The sequence below is a fragment of the Herpailurus yagouaroundi genome, unplaced genomic scaffold (assembly GCF_014898765.1).
Source record: "Herpailurus yagouaroundi ecotype Mexico unplaced genomic scaffold, PumYag 190, whole genome shotgun sequence".
Taxonomy (NCBI): domain Eukaryota; kingdom Metazoa; phylum Chordata; class Mammalia; order Carnivora; family Felidae; genus Herpailurus; species Herpailurus yagouaroundi.
The window spans coordinates 10,571,719-10,590,848 of record NW_024412421.1 but is presented as its reverse complement, the minus strand read 5'-3'; the positions used below and the strand labels follow the sequence as shown (position 1 = coordinate 10,590,848).

At 50.5% G+C, this 19,130-nt stretch overlaps 2 protein-coding genes across 2 annotated transcripts in view; both read left to right on the top strand.

Moving 5' to 3' along the window:
• Nucleotides 1–13: 13 nt before the first annotated feature.
• On the top strand, nucleotides 14–6,201 carry LOC121045355 (uncharacterized). The gene is made up of 7 exons (XM_040498120.1): nucleotides 14–230; nucleotides 349–584; nucleotides 808–918; nucleotides 2,693–2,741; nucleotides 3,067–3,236; nucleotides 4,472–4,590; nucleotides 6,014–6,201. The coding sequence occupies exons 2-7, from the start codon at nucleotides 506–508 to the stop codon at nucleotides 6,185–6,187; spliced, it is 702 nt and encodes a 233-aa protein (XP_040354054.1). The 5' UTR covers nucleotides 14–230; nucleotides 349–505; the 3' UTR covers nucleotides 6,188–6,201.
• Nucleotides 6,202–17,295: 11,094 nt separating this feature from the next.
• Nucleotides 17,296–19,130, top strand: part of DOK4 (docking protein 4) — a 14,748-nt gene continuing 12,913 nt past the window's right edge. Inside the window, exon 1 of the mRNA XM_040498116.1 lies at nucleotides 17,296–17,379. The gene's annotated coding sequence lies outside the window, so the exon portion shown is untranslated. The remainder of the gene's footprint in view (nucleotides 17,380–19,130) is intronic.

Here is a 19,130-nt window from a genome sequence, read left to right as displayed (position 1 = left end):
TCCTTCTCATGAGGAATCGGCACATCGGACCATGTCGGGTTCACGCTCACACGTGACTGCAGCCGCTGGGCGGAGGGGCAGGTGCTGCCTGGCACAGGCACCTGGGCGGGCCATAGTCCCCACCGCTCCCTGCAGCCTTACTCTTCGTGCACCTCATTCACATCACTGCCCGGCCCCCGGAGGCACCTGAGGGTTTTTCCTCTGGTCCGGTCCAGTCTCTCCTTGAACAGGTGAGGGAACTGACCAAGAAGGGGAGACACTGGCCCAGGGTCAGGGTGAGGTATAGTCAGTCCAGGGACACGTGTCAGCCATGAGCTCGGAACTCTTACCGGCTCCTCGTCAACACAGGGGTGACTTCCGAGAACGGGTAACCGTGTTGAGCCACGCCGTGCACTTCACACCCGCTGAGGCAGGCACTACCATCATCTTCCCACTTTTCACCGAGGATGCAAAGCCTCAGAGGGGGCAAGTAACCATCCCAAGGCCACACAGCTGGTTGGTGGTGATGTTGCCATTCCAGGTCCGATGGATCGGAGGCCAGAGTCCGAGCTCTCGAGGACGGCTCCCTACCCCACCTCTCCAAGGCAAGGCCCCACGTGGTGCAGCCCCTGCCCTCCCCTGCAGCCCTACCCCACTCCACTTCTCCAGAGACCCTGCAGCTCCAGCCAAGTTGCACCCCCTACTGCCACCAGCCTTGCCCCTCCCCCATCAAAGCCCCACCAGTCCTTCAAAGCTCAGCCTACTTTGTTCATTCTTAGAGTCTTAAGGGGTTGTGTACTCGTCTGCTTCTCCTGCCTGCCCCACCAGATGCTCCTGGAGGCCAGAGAATCCTGCCAGCAGCTGTCACGGTAGCCTGGAGTGAGTGGGCATCTTTGAAAGAGGGAAGGGAGGAAGGAAGGAAGGACGGATGGATGGAAGGTATGGTAGAAGGCTGGAGCTGGAACAGGAAAGAGAGGGAGGGAGGGAGAAGGATGGATGGTTGGATGATATGATAGAAGTCTGAAGCTAGAACAGGAAGGAAGGAAGGAAGGAAGGAAGGAAGGAAGGAAGGAAGGAAGGAAGGAAGGAAAGGGGAGGGAAGGGAGGCAGGGAGGGAGGGAGATGGATGGCTTGGTAGAAGGCTGAAGCCAGAACCACCCCCCAAATCCAGCCCCACTGCAGTACCTGCAGGACTGGTCCTGGATGGGACTCTCTGCTGGTCAGATAAGAAGTCTCCCAGGGCAGAGGGCCGAGTAGGAAAGCAGCAGCAGCCCAGGGGTGGTGGTGCCAGGCCTCTCCTCACAGGCCTGGGGTGCCCAGACAGGCTAGAGAACCGGCTGGGCCAGACTGCCCCACCCAGCCCCTCCTCCCCCTGCAGGGACAGGCTGGGGGCTCTGGAGTCAGTCCTCTGAAGGCTCGGCCTCCTGACGTCATTTTGCCAACCCGACTCTACTGGGCAGCCCCCAGGGTCGCCTGCATTGAGATCCGTACCCGTACCGGGAGTGACCCTCCCCCCTGCGCCCGAGCCCTCCAGATAAACATGGCATTGGGCCCCAGCTCTTTCCAATTGGCTGTCTGCTGGCTTCTATCCCTCTGGGCTTTCATTTCCCGATCTGAAAATGAGGACAATAGCACCTGGGTTGTCCAAACCCACGTCCAACAATACGACTTTACTGTTAGTATTATTTTCCTGGCTTTCCCTATGCTCTGCATTCCCTCCCAAGAATCCAGTGCCCTGTCTGCCTGGGGCCTGCCAGCCACCCTGGGCACCCCTCTGGGGCAGCGGGAGGGACCTCGGACGCAGAGGCAGCACCCATCAACCAGCTGCAGCTCTCGGCACCCCCCCCCCCCACCACCCAGCTCCTCCGCCTACTAATTGCAGGGTTGCAAGATGCCAGCTGCCTCCCAGGCCCCAGTCGGGCTCCTCCCAATGGAGCGGGGCTCCCCGGAAAGCCTCCCAGTTCTCCTCCAACCCCACAGACCCAGCTGCATTGGGGGTTGTCTCCATGGTGCTCGGGCCACCCCCACTTCCACAGGAGGTAGCCTTCCTCTGTGGCTTTCCCCTTTCCCAGGCTTCCTGAAGTCAGAGAGGAGCATCCTAGCCTCCCCTTCCCCCACTCAAGAACTAGCCGTGGCTCCCCACTGCTAGACAAATACAGCCCCACTCCACATCCTGGCCCTGGGAGTGCTCTCTACATGCCCTTAAGCACGTGCCCCAAGTGGCCTTGGTTTCAGGTCCCTGTGACTCTACGATAAAGTCCAGAAGGGCCCCTTGCTGTGGCCTCTCTCCCATCCCCACTGGCTTTGCCAGCACTGTCTCCACACCTACATCAGTGGCCTGGGACTGCGTGACAGTTCCTGGCAAGCTGCTCACACCTGGCCCTCCAGCTCTGAGGGCCCAGGTCCTGCCTCTGGGAATCTGGATCTCCCCAGGAGGGAGGGAGAGGGTCCTTCAGAGCTGACGCCCTCCGCCAGCTGTCATTTCATGTTTATATAGGTGCACAAGGGCATGATGGGGAAAAGGAGGCCCAGAGAGGGAAGGGACCAGCCAGGAGAGGACAGGGCCGGGACTGGAACCCAGGCAAATCTAAAGGCCGTTGTTCTCAGCTACAGCCGTCAGCACAGGGCTGAGCCGGTTCAGAGCAGGCAGGAGGGAGGCAGGAGGGAGCTAATGATGGAAAGAACCTCTGACATCAAGCCCTCTTCCCTTCAGAGACTCTGCAAGGCCCTCTCTCATCCAGCAGCCCACTTCATCCTCTAAGGTAGGCAGCTCGGAGTTGGGGATCTCACTACCTAGATGGGTAAACTGAGGTTTAGAGAGCGAAGTGTGACCTGGGACTCCCTGGGCCCTTTTAATAGGGTTGTGACCCTTTGCTCCTTTGACCTCCTCCATTATTATAATAACTGGAGACAGCACAGCCAAACAGATGTGCATTCACCTTTACCACTAATAGGCAGGAAGCTCTGCCTCCCTGGGCCTCAGTTTCCACAGATGTACCATAGGGTGCCGTAGGGATTAGAAAGCACATTTGCCAAGCTCCCAGCATGAGGTTCAGCTCCCAGCAGGACTGTTCGCTTTTGTCCCAGGACCCTGCCACGTCTGTGTGGAAGGCCAGTGCACTTGTCCGTACGGGGTGGGGACCTTTGTCGGGGATCTGCCTCTGCCTGCATGTACCACCCACCCAGCCACGCTCCGCTCCCCCTGCCCTCCGTCCAATCTCAGGAAGTTCCACCTGACCACCCACCCAGTTGCCCAGGTATCTTGATTTCAGGATGGAATGGGGTTCAGCGGGGTCGCACTGGAAAGCAAAGGCAGCTTTGTCTGTTCCTGGACCACAGCCTCCCCGCCACCAACCCCACCCTGTTGGCTGAAATGATGTGTGTAACAAAATCCCTGGAGATTTGGCCAGTGGGCGTCTCTTACCAGATAAAGTTTATCTGATCACCCCGTTCCCCCCAAGGGCTGACCAGAGGAAGCTGCCAAGCTAAGGAGGACAGAGAAAAAAGGGGCCACACCAGGCAGTCGGCCTCTTGTTTCTTTTGATGCTCATGGCAGCCCAGTGAGGCATCACAATTATTCTCCCACCTCACTGGGTGAGAAAACTGAGGCTGAGGCCCCCAGCAACTTCCCCAGGTGTCACAGCAACTAAGAGGCAGGATTTGAACCAGGGCCACCACTGTCCGGAACAGACGCTGGGACCTCTGTACCAGCGGCTCCTGGTGCACTTTGCAAGTAACAGGTGCCCCTCCCCGGCCTCCGGGCCCTCCGAGGTCGGCGTGGCGTCCCCTTCCTCTCTTGCCATGTCCCTCTCATTCACTGTGTCCCAGCCCACTGGCCGCCTGTTTACTCCTTCAGCGCCCCAAACCCGTTCCCGCCTCCCGTCTGCAGGCACGCTGTTCCTTCTGCCCTGAAACATCTTCCCCTCCTTCACATCCTTCCCTGGCTCCTCTAGCCACACAGATATTCCCTCTCCTATGCCCATTAACCTCCATCCCAGTCCCTTGACATTGATTTTTCTGGATGACTTCTCCTTTTGTAATTGCCCATTTATTCACCTGGCCGGTGCTGACTTCCTGCTCCCCTGTCAGCCAGTGAATTCTCTGAGGGCTAGAATTCTTGGTCCTTTTTAGTCACCTTCGTATCCCCCAGTGCCTACGCCTGCCACACAGCAGGACCTCACTGAGTGTTCAGCGAACGAATGAATGAATGAGTGAATGGAGGAACGAATGAATGAATGACCTTCCGTGCTCCGTCTCAGGTGTCTGCTCTGGGTGGCCCAAGGCCAGTCCCAGAGGTTCAGGTCGGTCAAAGGCAGCAAGAGATGAAGTTATAAACCAGAGCAGGCAGATGGAGTGTGCAAAGTTTTTTGAGAGGAAACTCAAAGATGCGGTGCTATTAAAAATTGATATTTCAATGAGATAATCCCGCTCCTAGGCTTTTAATTGATTGTCTAAAAAGCCTTCCTCTGTTGTTATGCTTCTTTATTTGCAGGGACCATTAATTTTTCTATGGACGATCAAACCCAGATAGAGTGGAAGGGCTACCGTACAGCTGATCCCAAAACAGTAACCAAGGAGCCAGGGACAACATCTGGGGGTCGACCAGGACAGGTGAGATGGCCATGGCGCTAGCCTTGGCTCTAGATGCTGGGAGAAGGGGAAGCCCCTGCACGTCCTGAACACACACGTGCACCTGCCACTGCCCCTGGCCCCCCGGCGGTTTGGGAAGGGAGGAGGAGCAGGTAGGGGCTCCACAAGGATGCTGGGCAACCACCGTGAGGCAGAGCCCGCTCTGGGAGTGGGGACCCCTGGGATTCCCCCCTTGCCACCGGTGGCCAGTCCCCCACCACCCGGGGCCTCTGTTCCCCCTCTGTCCCTTGCAGGGCGTGGCTAGAGGTGGACAAGGAAGAGCGGGAGGGTGGGAGGCAGGACATCTAAGGTCTGTCATTTCTTCCCTAAAAGGGTGACAATGGCACCGGTCTCAATGGGAGGCTTTGAGGCCCAAGCACAGAGCCAGGAGGGGCCACGGTTGCTCACACTGTTGTTAACCTCAGCATTCCTCTCCTGTCTCTATGGGCAGCCCTCAGATCTGCACCCCCTAGCCCACGGTGACCTTGGCCACCGCCTTTCCCTTTCCTCTGGCTCTGAATCAGCCTTTGTGCTCTTCTGCAAAGCTTGTGGCCGCAAAGGTGTTCTGTGTGCACCCGTCTGCCGGATCTCTGGCCGCATCTGCTTCTTCCCCCTGCCCTGTCCATCCACTCCGTCAGCCTGCCAGGCAGCCTCAGAGAGGCCCCAGAGGGTCCCAGCTACAGTGGCAGTGAACCAGGGCTGGGCTGGGCTGCGCTGGGTTGGGCTGGCCCTTGGCTCTTTCTTAACTGACACACCCACGAGCTGGCGTCCCTCACCTCCTTTCTGCTGCTCCATACCCCTAACACACCTCTTTTCTAGATGGGAGAGACCGCCAAGGAAGGCTGGCTTCATGGGCCTGTGCCCTGTGCAGTCACACTGGGCCCTGTCCTTGGAAGGACCTCATGCTTGCTTTAATGCTCCGTTGCTGCCAACTTGCAATGAGCAATTCTAAAGGGAGCCCCACATTTTCATTTTGCACTAGGTGTCGTAGCAGGGAACTTGTCGCTGCCAAGGGACCAATCTGCTTCAGGGAATGGCCAGGGGGTGGGTCCCCAGGACAGAGCACCCCTGGCTTTAGACATCACTGAAGGTCCGGCCTTATCCCCACATCTTTCCCCCGACCTTACCCATGTCTCCCCCACTGAGAAGCCCTCCTGGCTCTCACCACTCTGCCAGAAGACAAGCACAATCGTGGGGAATGACTTCTCCAGGCATCTCTCTGTCTCCGACTTGGGGTGGGGGCTCACAGAGAGGCAAGGGGGTCCTCAAATCTACGTGTTTCCCCCAGATAGGTATGACTCATGTCAAGCGGAAGCACGGATGCCTCAGAGCAGATGAGGCACAGGTTCATTTAAACGATTCGTGGAATTCATTATAGCCTTTGGTCAATATGCGTTTTCTTCAGGCAGTGGACACAACCGTGTTGGCCTTATGTGTACTGGGAAAGTTTTCTCCGGTGTATGTCCCTGAGGGGCAAAGGGGTAGAAATCCTCCGCACGGCAAACTGGCACAATGCAAGAAAAACCGGTCACATGTAGAACCCTATCCTAAGGAAGGCTGCAGGGTGAGTGAAAAATGAGATTTGAATGTAGCACACAACGTGGGCTTGGTTTTCTCTCCGCACGTGTGGAAGAATCGATACCATGGTGTTAGTCTCTGGGTCTTTCTTTTTTCTTTTCTTTATTTTTATTTTATTTACTTATGTATGTATGTATGTATGTATGTATGTATTTATTTATTTTTGAAAGAGAGAGAGAGAGAGAGCAAGCATGGCAGGGGCAGAGAGAGAAAGGTAGAGAGAGAATCCCAAGCAGGTTCTGCACTGTCAGCACAGAGCCCGATGCGAGCTCAATCCCACAAACTGTGAGATCGTGACCTGAGCCGAGATCAAGAGTCTGACACTTAACCGACTGAGCCACCCAGACGCCCAGGTTTTTCTTCTTTCTTATCCCTGACTCTCTTGGCTCCCAGTGGGTAGTCACCAAGGAGTCAGAGACACTTGACTTCCTGAGGATCCCTCAGATCTGTCCCCTGCCACCACCCCTGTCACTCCCCTAGCCATACCACCTCTCACCTGCAAAACTTGTCTTCCCTTCCTGTCTTGCTCCCCACAATTCCATTCAGGCCCCTCCATCTATCCTCTCAGGGCAGCCAGAAGGATTTTTTTCAACATGCAGATTGGATCCTGTCTCCTTCCCTGTTTGAAAAGCTTTGACTTGGGACGCCTGGGTGGCTCAGTTGTTTCAGCATCCCACTTCAGCTCGGGTCATGATCTCGCGGTCCATGAGCTCAAGCCCCGCAGCAGGCTCTGTGCTGACAGCTCAGAGCCTGGAGCCTGCTTCGGATACTGTGTCTCCGTCTGTCTCTGCCTCTCCCCTGCTCATACACTCACCCCCTCTCTGTCTCTCAAAAATAAACAAACATTGAAAAAAGATTTTTTTTTAACCCTTGACAAATTCTCCATTTCTATTAAGATGGACACCAAACCCTTGAACTGGCCTTGAAGACTCTGTGTGGCCAGCCGCACCTAGCAGCACACTGCCCCTGTTCCCTCTGTGTTTCAACCACTCTGGCCTCCTCCCACAGTCTTATACAGAGCAGGATCTCTTGTGCCACAGGGCCTTTGCATGTGCAGTTCCGCCCGTCCCAGAACACCCTCCCTCCCCTCTTCACCTAGTTAACTCACTCTTTTGCTTTCATCACTTCCTCTGTCCTCTGTATACCTTCCTAGACATGTCAGCTCTCCCCATCTCTTCTGGCCCCAGATAACCCCTCCCTCACCCTCTCTGCCCTTCCCACAGTTGCAGCTGTGACTGAGTTTTTAGATCAATGCCTATCACTTTCACTAGACCATGAACTCCTCAAGGGCCAGGTTGTTCTTGTTGTGTCCAGTGCTTGGCACAGAGTAGGTGCTCACATGTTTGTTGAATGAGCCAATGAACCAGTGAGGGAGGGAAGGCTGACCCAAGCACTCAGCCTCCCTCCATTGCTGGCTAGCATGCCTGTCCAGGGAACAGCTTGTCAGACCTATTAGCATATCACACGAGTGTTCAGGAAGGCGGCCCGGAGAGAAGTGGCCTCAGACAGAGCTGTGCACGGGGAGGCGGGGCTGCGATTCTGCCTCCTTCCTGAGAGCAGCTCTCTGCATCCATCGGAAATCGCCCCTGGCCCAGCCTCCTTTGGAGGAAGCGGAGGGAGCGAGGGGGCCCCACTCCTTCCTCTCCACCCCCCCTCCTGGTCATTCCCCTTTGATGTGAAGGTTCCTGGGGAGGCTGGTTTGTGTCACTGTGGAGCTGGGGGAGAGAGACAGTCTGGGGCCTCGTCTTAACTGGTGAACTGGCCCAGATCTTCCTTCGTGCTCTCCTACGGCAGAGAAGCCGGGAGTTCCCACAAATGCCATCCTCCCCCAACAACATTTGAAAAGAATCCACCAATCTGATGATGGTGGTGGTTTGCCTGGGGGTTCCGGGGACTCCTCCAGACTCCAGATCCCATCTCATATGACACTGGCTCTGCCGAGCCCACCCTTTCCCACCCCCCCCCACCCCCCGCTGGGAGCAGACCTGGGGATGGGGGTGGGGTGGGGTGAGGGACTTGCAGGTGGCCCCCTGGGGGACCACCATGGAGCAAAGACTCCCATCTTTCTAGGTCATGTCAAGGCCCCAAGAAACAGAGACCCCACAGTCTCTAGTTCAAGTTCTGACATGGCTACCTCATCTTGAACTGATTCCTCTATTTACCGGGCCTCAGTTTTTCTACCCGGGAAATGGGGACTGTGATTGACACTCTGGATTGCCACTGCGAGGTTCAAAGGCTAGTACGGTGTTTTCCCCAGTGTCAACGCACATCACCACAGCGAACAGGATGATGTGGGTCACACTCCGCTAAACAGCCCGAACCAACATGGGTTGTGCAATGAGAAAGCAATTCTCTGCTCATTTTTCTTTTCATCCTTTGCCGACTTGCCAAGGAAAGTCTCAGACAAGCGGTAGGTAGTGTGGGTTCAGTACCAACTTGCTCAGCTCCTTTTTAACAGGAGCCTGTCAGGCAGGCAATGTGAGCCAGCGCACATTTAATGCGTTTGTTTTATTTTTGAGGTATTTTATCGATACTGATTGTTCTCAAAGCAAAAGAAAAATGTGAGTGGATTTCAAATATTGAGCAAATAACAGTACAGGAGATGCTTGAATTGGGCCCCAAATCACGTGGTTGGAGTGGCTGGGGCTGGGGAAATACTGCGGTAGTGTGGATGGAAATACTCTGTAAGCTGTCAAGTGATGTGCAAACACGGAGCAGGGGCGAGGGACCCGGAAGGGTCAACGCCGGAGAAGGGCTTTGCAGTTCCTGGGAGAAAATCTCAGGGCACTGTTTATGATTTAAAAATAGTAACACGTGATAACATTCTGGGCACCAGGTGCTGGGCAGATACTTCCACAGATAGTATTTTATGTAACCTTCCATTCGGGGGGCGGGAGGGGGGGGGTGCGGAAATTGAGTTTCCAGATGGTGAAGGGTCTTGCAACAGAGCCGGGATCGTCCCCCAGGTGCTTCCCTGCCTCTGTCCTCAGGATTTCCAAGTGTCTTGGAATGCTCCCTCTTTCCTGCCCGCTCCCCACCCGTGGGCACCTGGGTCAGGCCCTGAGGCCTGGGTTGTCCCCGGCACCCAGATGGGTAATCAGAGTCCAGTGGATAAGTCTCCCAGAGCACTGTGCCCACACCCCGCCCCCAAACAACCCACTCGAAGCGGGGGCGGGGGGAGGGAGTGGCAGAGGGAATAATCACATCCCTTAATTCCAACTAACGGCTTTTGTACTTAAATAATTTAAAAAAATTTTTTTTAATGTTTATTTACTTTTGAGAGACAGAGTGCATGCGAGCAGGGGAGAGGCAGAGAGAGTAGGAGACACAGAATCCGAAGCAGGCTCCAGGCTCTGAGCTGTCAGCACGGAGCCCGATGTGGGGCTCGAATTCACAGACCACGAGATCATGACCTGAGCCACAGTCAGATGCTTAACCGACTGAGCCACTCAGGTGCCCCTGAATTTTTCAATTAAAAAATTACCGGGGTGCCTGAGTGGCTCAGTCGGTTAAGCATCCAACTCTTGATATCGGCTCAGGTCACAATCTCACACTTTGTGAGTTCTGGCCCCACGATGGGCTCTGTGTCAGCACAGAGCCTGCTTAGAATTTTCTCTTCCTCTGTATCTGCCCCTACCCCAGTCATGCTCTCTCTCTCTCAAAATAAATAAACTTAAAAAAAAAAATTTTTTTTTTAAAAGAAAGAAAAATTCACATGTGGCCATTGTAGGAAACTTCAAAAACTAACAGGCAAAAATAAATACTCTGGACGAGGACTATAACCTGTTTGAGGAACACCCCACGGGCAGGATCCTGTTCCAAGGGCTCTGTATGTATTTCCTCAGAATTTATCACCCCCACTGTACAGACAGCAAAACTGAGGCACAGAGAAGCTAGGGAAGTTACCCAAGCAGTGAAAGCAAAGCTTGAACGAGTTGGTCGGTTCCAGAGCCTACATGCTTAAGCCACGGCCCTTCTCTGCCTGGGGCCCTCCTGTGCAGAGAACAGTCTCTCAAGCAGGCCATGTGGGGTTTGCAACCCCTCCCCCCATCAGTCTCCACTGTAGCGGCTCAAGTTCATTCCCTCCCAGACACACTGGGCCACGAGCAACTGAAAACCCTGATGCTGCTCAGGCAAAAAGCAATGCTCGTCTCCCAAACTAGAAAGAGTGTTGGCTGCAGAATAAAAAAAGTCAGAAAACAAAATCAGTCTGCCTGGTGGGGCCAGAGTGGCTGGTGAGCTCAGCAGGCTTTGGGCTAAAGGAGCTAATAAAGCCAACACAGCAGGAGACCAGGATGCTGCCCAACCCTGCCCCGGCCCCAGGCCCAGTATCAGAGCCCACTGAACGGGGCTGGAGCCGCTGGCCGTGAGCTGGAGAGCTGTGCCCACTTGTGTGCCACCCTCACTGAACCTCCCCTGGCCGACACTGGAGGACAGAGCAGGGCATTCACTCATAAATTTGATTTTTTTTTTTTTAATTTTTTTTTTCAACATTTATTTATTTTTGGGACAGAGAGAGACAGAGCATGAATGGGGGAGGGGCAGAGAGAGAGGGAGACACAGAATCGGAAACAGGCTCCAGGCTCTGAGCTGTCAGCCCAGAGCCCCACGCGGGGCTCGAACTCACGGACCGCGAGATCGTGACCTGGCTGAAGTCAGACGCTTAACCGACTGCGCCACCCAGGCGCCCCCATAAATTTGATTTTAAGCGTGAGGGCCATCAGGTTCCGGGAGGGGAAAGGATTTGCCAATGGCCTCACAGCCAGAGGTCTGCAGGCTCCATTAAAAAAAAAAAAAAAAAAATCTTTTTTTAACGTTTATTCATTTTTAAGAGACAGTGAGCAGGGGAGGGGCAGAGAGAGACACACACACACACACACACACACACACACACACACACACACACAGAATCCGAAGCAGGCTCCAGGCTCTGAGCTATCAGCACAGAGCCGAATGCAGGGCTTGAACCCACAAACCATGAGATCGTGACCTGAGCCTGAGCCAACGTCGGAAGCCCAACCGACTGAGCCACCCAGCCACCCCTGTAGGCAATATTTAAAAAGTCTTTTCCCCGAGATTCACAGCAGCCCAGCCTCCCCTACCTGCACCTACCCCCAAGGGTTGAACGAACACCTCCTTCGGACAACGTCTGAGTTCAGATTTGGAAACTTGATCTTAAAAAGATTGTTCAGAGTAGTATTTTGCAAATATGTAATTTTAGGTAGCATGTGGATGAAACAGTTGCATATTTTGGGATGTGATATATATATATGTGTATGTGTGTACAATCTGTTGTGAAATGTTCTATTGCGATATGGGTATGTGTGTGTTTTTTTTTTAATTTATTTTTTATTTTTTTTTAATTTTGGAGAGGGAGAGAACAGGGGAGAATGGCAGAGGGGGAGAGAGAGAGAGAGAGAGAAAGAAAGAAAGAATCTCAAGCAGGCTCTGTGCTTAGCATGGAGTCCACTGTGTGGCTTGATCCCAAGACCCCAGGATCATGGCCTACCTGAGCTGAAATCAAGAATCAGATGCTTGGGGCACCTGAGTGGCTCAGTCAGTTAGGCATCTGACTTCAGCTCAGGTCATGATCTCCAGCTTGTGGGTTTGAGCCCCATGTCGGGCTCTGTGCTGACAGCTCAGAGCCTGGAGCCTGCCTCAGATTCTGTGTCTCCCTCTCTCTCTCTGCCCCTCCCTCACTCACACTCTGTCTCTCTCTCTCTCTCTCTCTCAAAAAATAAACATTAAGAAAAAAATTTTAGCATCACATGCTCAACCGACTGAGCCACCCGGGTGCCCCTGTATGTGTGTGTTTTTGTAATCATACGATATATATTCTTTTTTTTTTTTTTGTCTGCCTTCTTTCATTTTCTCTTAGCATAATTATTTTGAGATTCGTCCGTATCATTGCCTCTATCAGTAGTTTGTTCCTTTTATTGCTGTTGTATTTCACCCTATGTATACATCTATAAAGTTAGTAAAAAATGCAAACTAATATAGAGTGACAGGAAGCAAACTGGGGACTGACAGGGGTGAAGGAGGGGCAGAGGAGGGATGAGAGGAAGGGAAGAAACTGTGGAATGACGGACATGTTCACTGTCGTGGCTGTACTGATGAGTATACCTATGTCAAAACGCATCACACCATGCGTTTTAAATATGTGCACTTTGCTGTGTGTCAGTTACACTTCCATAAAGCTTTAGCGTATGCAAAACACACAATATCTACATATATAGTATTATATATGAACTGGCACTCATCCAACCTGTGATTTGATGAACAGTATTACTTAGTTCAAAGGCAAAGCAGGGATGGTATTTATGGTTTTTACCTTTAGTGAGTTGGCACTTTTGCTTCTGGAAAGATAAAGTAGTTCCACTTTTCTCTATTCCTCCCACTAAGTATAAGGAAAAACCCTGGAACTTATATGTAAAACAAATACAAGAAGACTCTGAAAAGCAGCAAGAAGAAGGCAGACAGGCTTGGGAAGGTGGGATCCAAGCAAGAACACAGTGGTGAGTTCCCTGGATTTTCATTTGGCCTCGTACATTGCACACTTGGAGCTGAAGAGGTCAGCAACCCGGAAATGCCAATGGGCACAAACAAACAACCAAAAACTCCAACAAAAGCCTACTCTGTCTAGCGAAAGGACCAAGAAAGGGGCATCCTGCCAAGACAGAAAACTTTGAGACAATAACCATCTACTCCAGCCAAAGACAAAAAACAAAACAAAAATCCTGTGGCCCCACCCTCACCCATACCAGTAAAGGCTCAACTGGGGAGCCTAGTCTTCAACCCTCAGCAGTCTCCCCCAGCCAACAATGGGGCTCCCCAGCTGCCATGCCAGTGGATACCACATGGGGAGCCTTGGCTTCCACTTGACCTGGCAATATCGAGGCACCCCTCTCCCTTTTCTCTGGGGCGGTATCAGGAAGTCTAGTGCAAAGTCACGACTTTCACCACCACCCAGTGGCAATGAGGCCACCTCCTAACTGCGGTGTCAGTAGAGGACAGCCCTGCCCAAGAAGAATGAGGACTCCTGCACCCCCACTTGCCAACAGAAGCAGAGCAGACAACCTAAACTTCTATCTTCACCTGGCTGTAACCAGGTGGTGGCCGCCCCCCTACCACCTCCCCACCCCTCTGTGGGAGCAGAATCAGACAATGCCAGCTAAGACAGAAAGCTTAAATAAAATCTAGAGTCTCATACTATGAATGTGTCCAGATTTCAAAACGTCACTCATACCAAGAATCAGAAAGGTCACAGATGAATAAGAAAAGACAACCAATGAATTTCAACACCGAAATGACAGAGATGTTAGAATTGTCTGACAAAGCTTTTGAAGCATCCATGATTTAGAAAAAATGGTTGAACGAACAATCACAAATACACTTGAAACAAATGAAAAAATAAAAAATCTCAGCAAACAAACAGAAGGTGTGAAGAAAGCTAAATGGAAATTTTAGCTGAAATAAAATCACTGAAATAAAAAACTGAAATAAAAAGTTTTTTATTTCAATCACTGAAATAAAAAACTCAGTGGGTGGGCTCAACAGCAGAATAAAGGAGACAGCGGAAAGAACCAGTGAACTGGAAGATGGAACAATAGAAATTGCTCAATTTGAACAACAGAGAGGAAATAGACTAGGAAAAAAAAAAAGGCAACGGAGCCTCGGGACTTGTAGGACTGTAACAAAAGATTTAATATTTGTTTCATCAGAGTCCCGGAAGGAGAGGAGAAAGAGGACAGGTCTGAAAAAGTCATTGAAGAAATGATGACTGGAAACATCTCAAATTTGGTAAAGGATGTAAACCTACAGATTCAAGAAGCTGAATGAATGCCAAAGAAGACAATCCAAACACAGCCACTCCAAAATTAAACTTCTGAAAACTAAAGATGAAGGGGAAAAATCTTGAAAGCAGCCAGAGGAAAACAACAGCCTAGGTATAGGAGGGAAACAATTGGAATGACAATAGATTTCTCAACAGAAACCATGGAGGTCAGAAGAAGAGGCAAAATATTTTTCAAGTGCTGAAAGAAGAAACTGGTAACCCAGAATCCCATACCCAGTGGCAATGTTCTTCAGGAATAAGGGAAAACCTAGACATTTTCAGATGAAGGAAAACTAAGAGAATTTATACTTACCCTGAAAAAAAAAGGACTAAAGGGAATTCTCTAAACTGAAAGAAAACAATAAAGGAAGGAGCTTTAGAACATCAAGAGGGATGAGGGGCGCCTGGGTGGTTCAGTCGGTGGAGCGTCTGACTTTGGCTCAGGTCATGATCTCACAGTTTATGAATTCGAGCCCCACGTTGGGCTCTGCACTGGCAGCTCAGAGCCTGGAGCCTGCTTTGGATTCTGTGTCTCCCTCTCTCTGCCTCTTCCCCAGCTCACACTCTCTCTGTCTCTCAAAAATAAATAAACATTTTTTAAAAATTGAAAAAAAAAAAAAAAGAACGTCAAGAGGGATGAAAGAACACGGTAAGTAAAAACATGGGCAAATACAATCGTCTTTCTCTTCTTGAGTTTGAGTTTTCTAAACTATGTTTGACAGTTAAAGCAAAAATTATTACACTTCCTGATGCGGTTCTAAAATAAAAGGAAGAGAAAAATGGAAAGGCAATTAAATTATAAATGGAGGAGGGTAGAGGGATCTAGAGGGAGGTAAGCAGCAAGCAAAATCAGCAAACTCAAACTCAAACTCAAACTGGCAAACTCATCTGTGCCAGTAGACCGTGATAAGTTACAGACATGATGTAATACCTAGAGCATTCACTAAAAAGCTATACAAAAAGACACACTAAAAACATAATAGGCAAATCAAAGTGGAATTGAAAAATGTTCAAATAACTCATGAGAAGCAGGAAAAAGAAAACATAGACATGAAAAAAGGAGCAGACAAAACAAAAATTGAAATGGCAGATTGAAGCTCTACTATATTAATAATTACACTAAATGCAAATGGTCTAAATACATCAATTAAAAGGTAGATATTGCCAGACTGGACTAAAAACCATGAACCAAGGGGCACCTGGGTGGCTCAGTCAATTAAGTGTCTGACTTTGGCACAGGTCATGATCTCACAGTTCAGGGGTTCAAGCCCCTCATCGAGCTCTCTGCTATCTGTCAGCTCAGAGCCCGTTTTGGATCCTCTGTCCCCCTCTTTTTCTGCCCTTCCTCTGCTCATTCCCTCCCTCAAAGTAAATAAACTTAAAAAAATCACAAACCAAATATATGCCATCTTTAAAAGATTCACTTCAAATACAATAATATAGACAGTTTGAATATTAAAAAATGAAAGAAGATATATCATGAAAACACTCGTCAAAGGAAAGCAGGTGTGCTATATTAATATCAACTAAAGTAGACTTCAGAAGAAAGAAAATTATAGAGACAGAGAGGGACAGTATATACAACTAAAAAGACCCTATAAAGAAGATATAACAAATTCTAAATATGTATGAACAAAAAAACAGGACTACCAAACATATGAAACAAAAACTGATAGGTCTGATGAGAAATGGACAAATCCACAATAATAGTTGAGGACCTCAACAGCCCTCTCTCAACTATTGATAGACAACTAGATAATCAGTAAGGATATAGAAAAACTCAACAACACCATCAGTCAGCAGGATCCAAGTGATATTTATATGACAATCCACTCAAGAATTTGAAAGCTTTTCCCTTAAGACCATGAACAAGACAAAGATGTCAGCTCTCACTACTCTTACCCCATATAGTATTGAAAGTTCTAGCCAATGCAATAAGGCAAGAAAAGGAAGCAAAATGCATACACATAGGAAAGGAAGAAATAAAACTGTCTCTGTGTGCAGATGCCATGATTATCTCTGTAGAAAATCTCACAATGGTGCTGGAACAATTAAACATCTACAGTCTAAAGGGAAAAAACACAACATCAACCTACGTCTCATACCTCATACAAAATTTAACTCAAAATGGATCACAGACTTACATGTAACACATAAAAATTTCGAACTTTTAGAATAAAACATAGGAGAAAATCTTCAGGATCAAGGGCTAGGCAAAGAGTTCTTAGACTTAGTACCAAAAACACAATCATCAAAGGAAAAGTCAATAATTTGAACTTCATTGAAATTTTATAATTTTACTTTGTGAAAGATCTTGTTAAGTGGATGAAAAGACAAGCTACCGACTGGGAGAAAATATTTGTAAAACACATATCCAAAAAAGGACTAGTATCTAGAATATATAAAGAGCTGTCAAAATTCAACAACAAAAAAAGCAGATAATCAAACTAGAACACGCACAAAAGACATGAAGAAACATTTCACTGAAGGAGATACACAGATGGCAAATTAGCACATGAAAAGATGTTCAACAACATCAACCATTAGGAAAATGCAAATTTAAATTGCAGTGAGATATCACTACACATTTATCAGAATGGCTTTAAAAAAATAAAAAAGAAAAGTAGGGACGACTGTAATGCTGGCAAGGTTGTGCAGAAACTGGATTATTCATACATCACTGGTGGGAATATAAAATAGTATAGCCATTCTGGAAAACAGTTTGGCAGGGTTTTGTTTTTGTTTTTAACTAAATCCAATTATCATATGACCCAGTAGTTGCAAGCCTAGGCATTTATCCCAGAGCGATAAAAACTTATGTTCACACAAAAACCTGTACATGAACGTTGATAGCAGCTTTATTCATAATAGCCCCAAACTGGAAACAATCCAGACATCCTTCAATGGATGTATGAATAAGTAAACCGTGGTACATCCATCCATACCATGGAATACTACTTGGCAGTGGAAGGAATGAACTATTGATACATGCAGCAACTTGGATGAATCTCCAAAGAATCATGCTGAGTGGGAAAAAAAAAAAAAAAAAGCCATTCCCCAAAGATTATATACTTATGATTCTAATTGTAGAACAGTCTGGAAATGACCAAAGTAGAGGAATAGAAAACAGATTGGTGGTGGCAGGGACAGTGGGGGGAGGAGGAGCTGGTTAAGGAGGGGTGAGAGCAGGAGGGAAGTGGGTGGGGCCATAAAAGGGCAACAGGAGAGAGAGAGAGAGAGAGAGAGAGAGAGAGAGAGAGCTTGGTGCTGATGGAAATGTTCCGTATCTTGTTTCGATGTCAGTGTCTGCATTGGGATGCTGTGGCACAAATGCCACCATTGAGGGAAACTGGCTACAGGTACGTGGATCTCTCTGTATTGTAGCTTCTAATACCACGTGACTCTTCAAATATCTCAAAATAAAACATTTAATTGAAAAAAATTTAGGCAACAACAATGCAGACGGAGACTGCATTGGGGGAGATGAGAGAAAGAAGCTCTTTATGAAACCCTGCTCTAGAGAAGATGCTTGCTTATTGTGACTACTCTTTTGTTGTTGTTGCTGGCCAAAAGTTCTCCAGAGGTTTCTGGTGGCAAACACAGTTTGCCGTGATGGATCAAGTGCTGGAGGGCTTTATGGGCTGTGGTTTGAAGCAAAGCAGGTGGGGTCAAGTTTGGGAGCTGCATGGGGAGGTCAGGAGGTCAAGACCCAGGCCAGCTTGGCCGGCAGGGACCGGTGCAGCTGCTTCCTCCCCTGGCAGTGAGGGGCTGCTTAGCTGAGGCCCAGGGTGGGAGGCTGCTGGGAGTCCTGGGGGCACCACAATGACTATCCAGGGAAACTTTCAGGGGAAGGGAAGCAGCCCCCTAAGAAGCTCTCAGGCAAGCCTGGGTAAGGTTGAGGCCCGGCGTCTTGGAGGCAGGGGCAGGGACTCCATGGGTGAGTGCTGTGATTCTTGGCCCCTCCAGGTGTTAGGCCTATCTCTCTGATGACACCTGGGCTTGGACTTGGAGGTGTTTTCATTTCTCAGGGTTTTGGTTGTTCAGGTGCGTACTTTTGTTTCATTTTGTGTATTGGGTCGAAAGCAGGGGATAGTGTGCATCAGAATCACCTGGGAGCTTGATAAAACACAGATTTCCTTCCGGGGGCTACTCTGAGAGTTTCTGATTTCATAGGTCTGGAGTGGGGTGGGGAAGTTGCATTTCTAATACGTTTCAGAGTGATGCTGGTGGTGATTCCTCTAGCCCAGAAAGCACACCCAGAGAACCACGGGTGTAATGGGGTGCAGACATCACAACCAGAGGGGTGAGACAGTCCCTCCCTGGGAAGGCCCTAGGGAACTTCCCCATTCCTGCCTGGAACAGCTGAGGAGTCCTGTGGGTTAAGATTCCAGCAGGGCAGCGATGGGATGAGGGGCAGCGAGGTGAGTGTGTGTGCTGCAGGGAGGGGGGGGGGGGGTGACCGAGAGGAATGGGGTTTGGACTTAAGGCCGAAGTCTCAGGGGGGACATAGAATGGGAGTATTGGGTGTTTCCAGGGTGGAGTGGAGGCCAGGGGAGGGAGAGGCTGGCAGACTGCTAGGGGAGCAGACCTCTGGAGTTGGAGGCGCTGTAGCGGGTACCCGAGTGTGTGAGGAGGGTGCGGGGTACCGCTGAGGTCTCGGGGAGGCTGGGCTTGGAGGGACCAGGGAGTCGTATAGGGATAGGGGAACAACGTGTGTGTGTGCGCGCGCGCATGTCATTCCCGAAGGAGTTAAGGGTTGAGATTTGGGGGCTGAGGGCTGCCGTTGGGTTCAGCTTCCAGGGGCTGAGAGGCGGTAGGAGGTTGGGACAGGGGTCCAGGGAGGGACGGCGGGGCTGGGCCGGTTACCGAGGGCGAACTGAAGGGGCGGTGGAGGCGAGCTGGGGGCGCCGGGGCGGAAGTGAGTGTCCCGCGGCTCGGAGGAATACGGCGGGGGCGGGCCGCGGGGCGGGCCTCGGGGCGGGGGGAGGCGGGACCCCGGCGGCGGGGCAAATGCAGCCGAGTCCCAGCCGGAGCCCAGCCTGGCGGCCGCGCCTCCCTCCCGCTCACCGCCCGGAGCCCGGCGCCGCCACCGCCCCGCTGCCCCCGCCGG

Bases quoted from the DNA above. Each gene is read 5' to 3' on its own strand.
- LOC121045355 (XM_040498120.1), top strand. From the start codon at position 506: ATGTTGCCATTCCAGGTCCGATGGATCGGAGGCCAGAGTCCGAGCTCT. The intron at 2,742-3,066 runs GTAGGCAGCTCG...CTTTTGTCCCAG, and splicing joins AGCCCACTTCATCCTCTAAG to GACCCTGCCACGTCTGTGTG. The intron at 4,591-6,013 runs GTGAGATGGCCA...CGTTTTCTTCAG, and splicing joins CTGGGGGTCGACCAGGACAG to GCAGTGGACACAACCGTGTT.